Below are 12,775 nucleotides of genomic sequence, written 5' to 3'. Positions count from 1 at the left end.
TTATGTTTTTTATATACAGTATACATATATATATATATTTAATTTTCAGCATCATTACTCCAGTCTTTAGTGTCACAAGATCGTTCAGAAATCATTCCAATATTCTGATTTGGACCTCAAGAAACATTTCTTATTATTTTCAATGTTGAAAACAGTTTTAGGACTCTTTGATGAATACAAAGTTCAAAAGAACAGCATTTATTTGAAATGGAAATCATTTACTGTAACTTTTGAGCATCCTTGCTTACTAATTTCAGATTATTTCAGAAATAAATCTTACTGACCCCAAATAGCTGTGTAGAACAATCTAATTAAATACAGGCCTTGCTGCTCATTACAGTAAATGTGTGTGCCATGTGTTTTTATGGTCATTAAAGTATCATGTTGTTAGCTTAGCACTTATGCTAACAGTAAAACTCAAAAGTCGTGTCTCCTGAAAAGCAGTATTTGTCTAGAAATCGCAGTCAATGCAAAACATACACATATGAGGTTCCATGATGGTTAGGATGCTGTCTTAGAAGGCAGATGCATATCTTTGCTGTCGGGCGGAAACCTTGTATGTCCAAAACCGCTACTTTTCAGGAAATGGGGGAAAAAAACACTGTATTGTTTAAGCAATTAACACCGTGTTGTCACAGTTGATATTTTGGCTTTATACTGTATATGTTCATTGGTCGGACGCTTGCATGTCATATAATGAACATTTTACCAGAAAACAAGTTTAGCTGGAGTTACAAGGTTTTTGACCAGCAAATTTCGGACATACAGGTTTTGTCCATCACTAGAACGGCCACATCTGAGGCAGTAAGTGCATCTTATTACATTTTCATCAACTTGCATGTTGTTGTAAACTATATGTGAGTTATGACAAGTGCTACATATGGCTATTTAAGACAGTATTGGCTATGTCTAGATGACAAAGAAAATGTTGTACTAATTCATAGAACCATTTCTTTATTTACCCTTGCATTGCAAACATGCAGAGACTGTCCACCATGTGTATGGCACTTCATTCACAATAGAGGCGGGGTGGAGTTATGAGGTTTGACCCACAGTTTGAAGATCCAATGGAGTTACAAGGTTTAGTCACAAGCTCATTAAGCTACATTTAATTTGTTAAATATTCCCAGCAAGCTTTTTTGTGTTTAAAAGATAGCTGTCCAAACACAGCCCAGACGTCTAGGCTAAAACAAGGCAAAATTTGGGCTGTCAGTGAAAATTGAATGGACGTTTAAACCAAAGCCCAAGAATAGACTAGTCATCAATTAGATAACAAAGAAATGAAATCAGTGAAGAAATGAAACCAAACACCTTGTAATCACTGTTTACTTAGCTTGCGAGATGTATGAAATTCCATCCCGTAAGCAATGTTGTCAAAAACAACATGTAACTAATGTTCAGTGTTATTTTGGCTAGAAGTGGGTTACTCATAGCTGGACTATATCAGGTCTATAGTTAACCTAGACCGTGAAATGGAGGCTATTGCTTCCTGGGCACATACACAGACAGACGTGCAGTAAAAGGTGACCAATAGTAATGATTTATGAAAAATCAAGAAATATGGAGATACAAGGTTTCTCCCCCGACAGCAACGGTTTTTACACAGTAGACAAAAAGGCAGGTCACTAGGTTTTGGAACAGAGCCACATACATGATCATTCACCCTTAACTTTTTTTCATCATTGTCTTCTCAACAGACAACAGTTGTGCCTTCTGAATGAAGGAAACGATTCTATGCAGTGAAATGACACATTTGAGAAAGATTATCGTATTTTATCGCCGGGAGATAGCACATGCTTGCCTATTATGCTATTCATGCAAAATGTATGACAGTTATTTAAATCAAATGACTCAATATTACATAAAATTGGCGACTCTCATTCTCTCATTTATTGAGGCAACTCAGTCTCATTTTCTTTATCACTTCAAAAAATCTTGAATGAATGAATGGCAAATTGCCTTTTTGGGAACAGGTGAGCTTCTGGAAAGACATTGAGCAGGAGGAGACGGGGAAGAAAAAGAGGACAGCAGGGAATGAGACGACCATGCTACTGTCGGGGCTGGAGGGAAACACACAGTATCTGGTCTCTGTGAAGGGATTCAACAGCGTTGGCCAAGGACCAGCCAGCTCAGCCATCAAGATCAGCACTAAGAAAAATGGTGAGTTCTTTCCAAGCATAATAAACTTTACTATTAATAAAGTGCTCAATGACAAATAAGATTGTTTATAAATTAAAATGCAAGCTCTTAGGAATGTACACTTTGTATTCCTGCCAGCTGCATTTTCTGTGAAGTAACTCTAAAAATATCATGTGGTAAAATGTAATAATTATTTTTTTATACAATTTTAAATAGATATTTTTTATTTATTTATTTACAAATATCATGAATAATTCATAAATAGCATTTAGTATGTAAAGAATTGCACAACAACATGACATTTTACAGAACTAACCTATAAAATATAATGTAAAATTTTTTGATATTTTAAGAGTTACCTTATTTTAAAGGGCACCTATTATGCCCCTTTTTAGAAGATGTAATATTGGTCTTGGGTGTCCCCAGAATGCATTTGTGAAGTTTCAGCACAAAATACCCCACAGTTAATTTATTATAACCATTTGAAAATGTCATTTTTGGGGCCTGTTTTAAAAAGAGCTGTTTTGTGCGTACCACTTTAAATGTAAATGAGCTGCATATCCCCGCCCTGCTGCTGGACCTAGATGATGAAGAGAGTCCGGTGTTACAATATATTCGGTTCCTGAAATATTTGGTTCCAAAGGGTGGAGCTATCATGAATATTCACGAGACCATAGCGTGGGCGGGGCAATCAATACAAGCGAGTGGAACAGAAATTATTAGTGTGAGCGCCTCGTGTTTTATTTTGTTTTATGGATTATTTCTTTCAAAATAAGGTTGAACGAAGTTAAGCTTAAACTACTCGTATATATTTTATAAATAATTCATCGTTTTATAGCATGTATTTCAGGACTCTGAGTTTGCCTGAACTTTTACAGACCTGATCCTGTAGGAAGCGTTGGAAGACCTATATTTCTCTAAATTTCTCCCAGATTAGTTGTTGTTGACATTCCATGATGTTCGTTTCTCATGAATGACAGAGGTTAAGCTTTTTAAAATGTGTCTGATTGCTGTTTAAATAAATATTTACAAATATGTTCTTGTGTTTTTATTATGTCTCCCAAAGTTGTCAGCATTTTATTAAAATAGCCTTTAAATTATAGGCTGATAGCTCAAGACGACATAAGAACTTGGAGTTGCATGCTGCATGCTTTGAATGTTGCTTTATACTGACTCAACTGAAAATCTTTCTGATACACAACCTTTACTTCATCAAAGGTTGTCATAAATGTTAGGCTTCAGAATCAGATGCATTAACAGTTGTTTTCTCTAGCAATGCTTTAGAACAGTGGTCAAATTAATTCATAAATAATGACTAATCATTAATCATAAAAAATAGGCCTACATCTTATCAGTTTATTAATGTTATCATTCTATATAATCTTTTTGTAAACAAGTGTACACAAAAACTCACTGGTGTAGATGGGTATACCAAAAAATAAGGAAAGGTATTTATAAATAAAATATTTGAATAATATATTAAATATTTTATTTGTCCTGCTGTATTAATTTTGTCCTTGAGCCCATGTGTTTCTCTTGTCTAACATTCTTTTTTACAGATGAATATGAATAAAATATGTAATTTTAAGACACTTCATCTTACTATAAAAGTAATTTCGAGTTTTCGAATGAATGAATGCTTTAAAAAACCTCAATAAATTTTACACAGAAATATGTTGAGGCAGATGTTTTTGTTTATCATTATTTAAACAGTCTAGATCAAATTTAGGATAGGTAGATAACTTTATGTATATTGTTTTATATTATAAAAATTATATATATTAAATTCTTATGAATGACAATACTTTTTATTTATATGTCCATGTCCCACCACACCTGAGAAACTTCTTTTCTGAACAATATTTCTATGCAATTTACTATTGTACACAGTTTTGGCCAATTAGCTATGGTGATGTTTTAAAATAATAACGTGTCTCAACCACAATTCAAATAAATAAACCTCCTCATCTTTGTTGAATTTGTCATTTTGGCTGTCAATGTTTAAAACCTTGTATGAATTGAAAAAATGGTTCCTGGTGTTTCTAAATATATATATATATATATATATATATATATATATATATATATATATATATATATATATATATATATATGTGTGTCCTTCTTAGAGGGGCACAGAACTTCACAATCATAGGTGTTTAGTAACTAACTAACTTAGTGATTTCTCTAATAGTCTCTTCATGATCAAAACATGCTACTTTTACAAGAGGTCTTATATTATACAGTGAGGTTTTTATTTGCCCTAGGTGCCAAAGCCCTTAATTTGGTACTCCAATGCATTATATCTGTAAGAAAAATTGAAATTTACATTGCCAAATAAAAATCAAATTAAATGAATCAATTTTCTAGACTTTTGTCTCTTTTTTATTACAATTAAGTGCACTTACCTTTTAATGGTACATTCAAAACGACAAATTGCACAAAGTATAACATTTCTTTACTTGGACCTTGCTACATCAATACAATTGAAATAATTATCACTTAATTTGACCAACGTTCAAAAAGCATTGCTAGAGAAAACAACTGCTGAAGCTTAACATTTATGATAACCTTTGACAGTTGTGTATCAAAAAGATTTTCAGTTGAGTGTAAAGCAACATTCAAAGCTATATTATATACCGTATATAAAAGCTATTTTAATAATATTTACCCTACAGACAACTTTGGGAGACAGAATAAAAACACAAGAATATATTTATTTAAACATGCAATAATAGACATTTAAAAAGCTTAATCTCAGCCATTCGTGAGAAACGAACAGTTATAGAAGTAGTTTAGAACAAAACGCGATCTGAGGCGCTCACACTAACAATTTCTGTTCCACTCGCTTGTATTGATTGCCCCGCCCACGCTATGGTCTCGTGAATATTCATGATAGCTCCACCCTTTGGAACCAAATATTTCAGGAACCGAATATATTGTAACACCGGCACAGAATAAACACGAATGAGAATGGACTAAACGTCTTGGAATGGTTATTTGATACATTTATGTACTTACAAAGTTTTAATCGCGTCCCCTTTGCCATTATGGATGTACAATACACACACACACACACACGAACTGTGATAACGTTCGCGCAATTTTTTGAAACTACACACACACAGACTACTGTGATAACGTTTGCTAAGTACAAACGATTTATTTATTTATTTATTAAGGGGAGGGAGATAGACGTTTATATAGCCTACTGTCTATGGAGATAGAGCAGACCTTAATTTATTTCCTTAATTATTTACATCCTATAACGACGACAATAAATAGCTTTAGACGCATTTGTTGTTGAACTGGCTGACATCAATTGAAATGACTATTTGCTCAAAAATCATAAAATACACTTACTTTTTCTGGAGGTGACGTTGGATCGCGAACTGTAGGCAACGATCCACACTTGAGGATTAACTTTGACCCTCGTTCACTAAACAGTCAGTCAGAAAATGAATCTCGTATTTAGGAAGTTTAAGTGGTGCCTTTTCTTCATAAATAAAATCCATCCGCTGCGTTTTCAGTGGCTCTGATGTCAGTGAAGACTAGTATGTCCATTCTTACATCCCACAACAGAACACCTACACTTCTTAGGAGACATACCGGCTGTCGTTGAAAACAATGGAGGATGCAGATCACAGAGGGCGGGGTCTATGCCAAAACCAGATGTCAATCAAATCACGTCGGTGGGGCTTAGCGCTTTTCTACGTCACAGTGAGGGAAATCTAGAACAGGGTGTTCTGAGACAGTGCTTATGATTTATTGAGATAGTAAAAATACTACTGGGTGGATTTTTATCATTCTAGGGTGGTTTTGCTCACACACTGCCAACACACATTTATGTTCAAACACCATGTAAAAGTGAATTTTGCATAATAGGTGCCCTTTAAGTGTGCCTTACTAAACCTAGGCATAGGCGTCGATTTCGGGGGGGACGGGGGGGACGCATACACACCAGATTTCGTCATGAGTCATTTTGTACCCACCACTTTTAGCTTCCGTCCATATTAATTTGACTTTTGGTTTGATTTTTTTGACCGTTTTCAGTGGTTGTGAGGAGCAATATGAGAGAGAAATTTGGTAATCATTGTCTGACCCAACAAAAAAAACATTATAATATAAATTTTATTTTATTTTCTGTGTTCGCATTTATGAGGGAAAAACAACGCATCAGTTCTTGGGGCGATTTGTCCACGAATGACTTAAATGAACAACTAGCCTACTAGTCGACTAGGAAAAAAACTTTTAGTCGGAAGCAGCCCTTATTCCACATATTTTCGAACCAGGCAACAGGACATCTGGGTTGAGCGAGCGACCCTGCGGAATGAACGAGCGGAGGGAATATTCAGAAATGCGCTCTCCACTCACGAGCTCTGATCAGAACAAACCCAAACCTCACTGTCTGCTGAGCTTGCACACAAACATCAAAATATAACCAGCTTTTTAAAATGTTTTTTAAAACTAAACACTATTTTAGCACAAATTATGAGTTTATTGGCGATTTTTTTATAATTATTGACAAAATTTGAATATAATAAAAGTTTTTTTTTTTTTTTTTTTTTTTTTTAGTTTTGGGTGGGCCTGTTGAAAAGTGGGTCCGTGCCAGATCTACAGGACATCGTCTTTCAAAACATAACCTGCGCGAAAGAGAGAAAAAAAAATGAATGCATCATTGTACCCAGCACTTCTGAAAATGCACTTCCGAATGCGTCTCTGTCCCCAGCACATTTCAAACCAAACTGACGCCCATGAACCTAGGCACACAGTAATGAGGGTCTGAAAGGATTCTCTCTATCAGATCATATTATCTTTATGATTTATGTCCAAAAATAAAGATTATTCAATACATATCGATACTGAAATATCTGAAATGCTTCCAATACTCATTTTCCACAGATACACGACACCAGCTGCGCTTTCTCGCTCTCTCATCTCTCTGACAGCGAGTTATGGAGTTGGCACACAAACTCTCCTCCCCTCACTCATTCATTTAATTTGCTCCAGATAAATATTGTTGGTTACAGAACTTGAATTTCGACATGATTGCGCATATTGCGTGGAATTTTACTCATTCTCACAGATTTTGTGCTCATACCCAAAGTGCGCGCGCATAAAGCCGCCTCTCAGTACTAAATTTACATTTTTTTCCCCTGCTTATTGCACTTAAACAGGCAAATAAAAACAAAATAATGTCAAAATGCTGTTCTTGGCGAGTATTCACGTAAACATAGTATGTTCTGTTTGAAATTAAGAAAATGTATGTGTAACAGTATAATGGATCCGTGTGTCAGGTCTTAAAGTGACAGCAGCCTAATATACTTGCAGCCAAATCGTGAGATAATCCAAAAAAACTTCTATATGGCTGTTTTTCCCCATGGTATATTGTAGATTTCAGAATTGTGGCCAGTGAAAATGCGGAGTGGCTTGTAACTTTGGAAAACCACTAGCCACAATGGCTGGTGAGCAAAAAAGTTAATGTCAAGCCATGGCCATATATACTGTATATATATATTCAGTAGAGTCCTGCAGTGATGACATTTTTGTAGGCCAACCCGGAAGTTAGCATCACACTGGTTACCTTGACACAAATTCAAGGGATATTTCCCATTGACTTTTGGATTACTGCAGACATTTAGTTCTGTGACCAACAAAAGTTTATGATTCTTACACATTTTGTCCATCATGATAATATTTACAAATGAACACAACTTTTATGAACTTTTAACTTTTATGACTTTTATATATTTTGAAGCCTAAATTCAATCGCCAGAAGTAAGAAGCTAAATTGAGGCTATTAACAAACATGCATGATTTTAAAGCCACCACAATTAAGCAACAATTTATTTAAAACATTAGAAACGTTGGAATAGTTTGCAAGAGCATAATTATAAAAACATAGAGGCTGTAAAAGCGGACTACTGAGTTGACCAATGTCCTCTTTAGTCCTATTTAGCCACTTTATAGCAACTGCCTTTTTCAAGAGAAGTAAATGCTTTTATTAAATCATAAAGGTGGTATTACTAATGTTTTTTATGTTGTAAAATAAAACGAAAATATCTAGAGCTTTTGTTAACCACAGACCTTATTTCAGGCATCTAACCAAAAACCTTCAGGATGATGGAACGGGAAGTGCTAAAAACGTTTCTGGGTTTTGAAACTTGCAGAATTGCAATGGGTTCGCACACTTTATCAACATAGTGCTGTCTAGAAGGATGTATGAATAGAAATGGACCCTGAGAGGAGGATTATCATTTGTATATTCCAATTAATATGTGATCATTGCTCATTTCAGACCTTCATTTTTTAAATGAGCTTTTTATCTTACTCTTTTGTTATCTCTCTCTCTTTTCAGCCCCAAGTCTACCCCCAGGCAACTTGATGTGGATTCAAGAGGGGAACAATGTTTCTCTATCCTGGGATCCAGTGAAAGCAAGGGACAATGAGTCAGAAGTCATTGGGTACAAGGTTGGTAGCGCACAAATCCTGTGAATCTAAAGTGAAACTCAATGCCACTGCACGTATTTGAAGGTTGTTTTTCTTCAATGCAGGTATTATTGCGTCAGGAGGGACGGGGTCACAGCCAAGTCATGAGGACGCCAAATTCAGCCGTTGTCCTGACGCTACCCGAGGGGGGAACATACATCATCGAGGTGCGCGCAGTCAGTGAAGGAGGTGAAGGAGCCGCCAGCGCTCAGGTCAGAGTGCTCACCTCCTCAGGTAAGCAATAGCTCGGGTCACATTCCCATTGTGGTTTTTCAGATTTGAGCATGTGTACAGATGGCAGTAGGCTCAACTGCTTTCGCTTAATTCCTCTTTAATTAACTTTCCCACGCACACCTACACAGCCAAATAAGTTTTCCTCCATCTGAAAAGTAAAGAGAAGTCTGCAATGCAGTGTTATACTACCAGAACTAATGGGCTAGTAGAGCAAATACTGGAAATTTGTTTTTGGTTTCTTATTCGGTTTCACACACACACAAACCTCTTTAAAGCTGCTCAAACTCTATTCAAACATTGTTTTTAGATAATTTCAGTCTTAAGCGCCTTTCACACTGACACAGATTAAAGGTCACTTCGAGGTCTGTTGCTTTCTTTTTTAATTTCTGTTTTCATTTGTATATATCTGCACTATAAAGTGTTGGAATATTTGCATGCCCTGGGTAGGGTTGTACCAGCTGTTCATAAGTTCTTTCTTAAATTGGAACGTAAAGTCCACACTAGAGGCTTAGTAACTACTAGCTAGTTTGTAACTAACTCTAACTTTATTCCGTTGCACCATTTGTTCATAAGGCAGAACGTAGCTGGTACGTCGTAAACTCTCCATAAAGTAATGTGTAGTCGCATAATATGACGTTTAGCCTCGATGATCCAAAAGCAGCCTTCAAAAACGTGAGCAGAAGTTGTTTAAATGCTGGGAATTTCGAACTTTTTTGCCCCACTTAACTAACAGTAAAAATACGTTTCCATTAAATACGACCCTTAATCATGAATAACAAGCGTTTTATATGTAAATAACATTAAGAAACTATTTGAAATGAAATTAATAAGGATGAATATGTACTGATACAAAAAAAATAACATTTATTGATTACGACAGATTTGATTTGACATGCACAACACGGACCGATGGGACAGATGCACATAGTGGCGCGCTGTAGGACGGTTTGTGTTGATGCGCCGCTAACAAATCTATTCACATAATGTTCTCTCTCTTAAAATGTAAGTGAGTGTAAATATCATTATTATCATATATGTCTAAAGAATTGAGGTCTGTCAGGTAAAAAAAGAGCTTATTGATGCAGTTCAATCAGTCTGCTATTTTATTCCAACCTTTACTCCTGATCGGAGTCTTCTGTAAATATTTAGTTTAAACATAGAGTTACGCTTCAACTAAGTTTAATGGTGCAACGCAAAAATATTTAGTTGTGCGAAAGTTGTATCTTAGTGCCCATTTATAGTACATCAAAACTAGGCTAAGTTGTAACTTGCGCACAGCTAGTGCAAATTTTACTCTTAGTGTAAGCTGGTTTTCTTTTTACTTCAACTTTTCAGTTGGTCAAACAAGGACCAACCCAAACATTGGGTTAAAAATGTAAATTAAAAAATTATCCCAGTGGCTGGGTTTGTCCATATATGACCCAAAGCATTTTTTAGAGTGTAGTTATCTGTAGTATATACATATCTAATTTCCCTCTTTTTTATTTCACTTCCAGGAGTGCGTGCAAAGAGCGGGCAGCTCTCTGGGCGTAATCTTGCTCCAGGCTTGGCATGGACTGCTCTTTTCCTGTCATTAATGGTGCCTTCTTTTCCCTTGTGAGGCTACTAAGTCATGTACTGTTCCTTTAAACCTTCCCTCCGCCTTCCACCAAACGACCACTCTCAACCACCCCTGTGTGAAGGGGATGGGCTCTCCCTCCTCCACACAAACTGCCTGCTTTGGCCTGTACCATCATCAGGACCTAAGGGCCAGCCAAAGGGAAGTGCTTCTTTTCCAAGGATCAAGAAATGACACCAATTCCAACTCTATATTTTTTGTTTTTGTTTTCTGGGCGTATTTGTTTCCTTTTCAGATCTTTGTTGGGGATATCATTGTAGTATTGTGCTGTACAAAGTGCGGAGACATTTTGTTTAAAATCTCCACGAAGCTGTAAGGGACTTTTTTTTTGTAGGGACTGCCGCCCAGAACAGCTCTCAACAGTCACTGAAGCCGCCCACTGCTCTGTGCCACTGTGGCTTCCCTTGTTACATTACTGCATCCATTTGACCCTTTGGCTGCCTGACAAGCAAATGCAGAGTAAGCTCAGTAGAAATAAGTGCATTGTTTTCTTATTCACAAGTGGAGAGTGTGGAGACAACGAAGAAAAAAACAAAAACATTTTTATAGTGCTGAAAATCTTACTATTTCCAGACTTGCTTTTTGTACATTGTGTTACCTTTAGAGAAACAGAAAACGTGGAACAGTGGTGTGTTTCGGTCGGCTGCGTCCAAGTTTTTGACCTTCTGTTTTCATTTTTGTTACGTTTGGTGGGTTTTGAGAACTAGCAAGGTTGCTGGGCAACAGGGGGACTGACGGACGAACCAGAGATAAAGGGTTTGGACTCAACTTCTAGTGCCCAAACACTTCTGTAGACAAAGAAAAAGGCTGATCTGTAACAGTTGAAATAAATGTGATGTATATTTTTAAAAGGCCTCTGGTGTGTGTGTTTCTGGGAGAAGGTGCCGGTTGAATTGATTATGATCGATTCGCTGTATCAACAAAGTTTGTTGGGCACAGAAATTGAGTTTCGAGAGGATTATTTTGCTTAAGAATGATTCTGTCCTCCCAGGATTCAATGTTAAGTGTTTAGATAAGTGACTCAAGGGGCCTCTTTACACCTGCTGTAGTAATTGGATCACAATAAGCACTTGACCACATTGAAGTAAGATCTAAATGTACCCTGGATGTGATCACTGAAACGGGGATAGATTCTGACTAGTAATATGTACTACAGATTTTCCATCATGATCTGTTCCATTTTTAAGGTGACATTAATATCAATAGACATGTGGTTCCCAAACCTGTCCTGAAGGACCCCCAACACTGCCCGTTTTCTTTGTCTCCCTAATCAAACACACCAGAGTCAACCCATCATCTCATTATCACATGGGTTAATGAGCTGATGAGTTGAATCTGATGTGTTTGATTAGGGAGAAAAAGAAAACGGGCAGTGTTGGGGGTCCTTCAGGACAGGTTTGGGAACCACTGCAATAGACCTTCTCTTTTGGTCACCAAGTGCTGTGTTGCGGGTTCTTGGCTCTTTATTTTTATTCTGCTCTTTAAATGCTAAGAAGAGACAAGACGCCACGCTCTTTCGATCTGGTCACCCGAGTTAATGATCAATATCCCATGAATTATTCCACTGGGCGGTGGAATCTCACCCCCAAATACTCCTTTACTCTTTCCCAGTCTGTTTTCATGGAGGAACTTTAAAACGTAATTTTTTCCCCATTTTCTATTAGCATTTTTTACTGAATGTTTCTATAGCAGGGAAACACAATAGACCAGATGCCAAAATGACGGGAGCAGTTTGAATTATTCATTAATGTTTTGAGAGTTCTGTAAATGAGAGAATATAGATTCACACAACCTCTGATGTAATAAGTGCTGTCTTGCATTTTGATTTTAAATATGATCAACTCTCTATCCTGTAACAATGCTTTGGAATGAAAGTATTACTTGTGAAAAAGTAAACTTTAGTAAATATATATATATATATATATATATATATATATATATATATATATATATATATATATATATATTTTTTTTTTTTTTTTTTTACTTAGTAAAAAAAATGTTTTTTTTTTAATAAGTACTTATTACGGAAGTAGCATACTGTGCGAACTGAATTTTGAAACTCTTAGCATTTTGATGAATATGGGTAACCAAACGGTTTATGGAAAAGAAAAATACTATGGAAGTCAATGGGGCCCATCAACTGTTTGGTTACGGAGATTCTTCAAAATATATTCTTTTGTGTTTAGCAGAAGAAAGAAATTCATACAGGTTTGGAACAACTTGTTCCAATGATGACAGAATTTTCATTTTGGGGTGAACTATCCCTTTAAGTGGCCTTTTATTTCAATAATA

At 36.1% G+C, this 12,775-nt stretch overlaps 1 protein-coding gene across 1 annotated transcript in view; it reads left to right on the top strand.

Moving 5' to 3' along the window:
• Positions 1-11,334, top strand: part of cntn5 (contactin 5) — a 342,737-nt gene extending 331,403 nt beyond the window's left edge. Inside the window, exons 21-24 of the mRNA XM_081371769.1 lie at positions 1,974-2,160; positions 8,498-8,610; positions 8,694-8,862; positions 10,359-11,334. Coding sequence (XP_081227895.1) covers positions 1,974-2,160; positions 8,498-8,610; positions 8,694-8,862; positions 10,359-10,462 — 573 coding nt within the window. The 3' untranslated portion in view covers positions 10,463-11,334. The remainder of the gene's footprint in view (positions 1-1,973; positions 2,161-8,497; positions 8,611-8,693; positions 8,863-10,358) is intronic.
• The last annotated feature ends 1,441 nt before the right edge of the window (positions 11,335-12,775 follow it).

Source organism: Scardinius erythrophthalmus (assembly GCF_964197995.2).
Source record: "Scardinius erythrophthalmus genome assembly, chromosome: 8".
NCBI classification, from domain to species: Eukaryota; Metazoa; Chordata; class Actinopteri; order Cypriniformes; family Leuciscidae; genus Scardinius; species Scardinius erythrophthalmus.
Note: the sequence above shows the minus strand (reverse complement) of the source record. Positions and strands in the feature narration are given on the sequence as shown.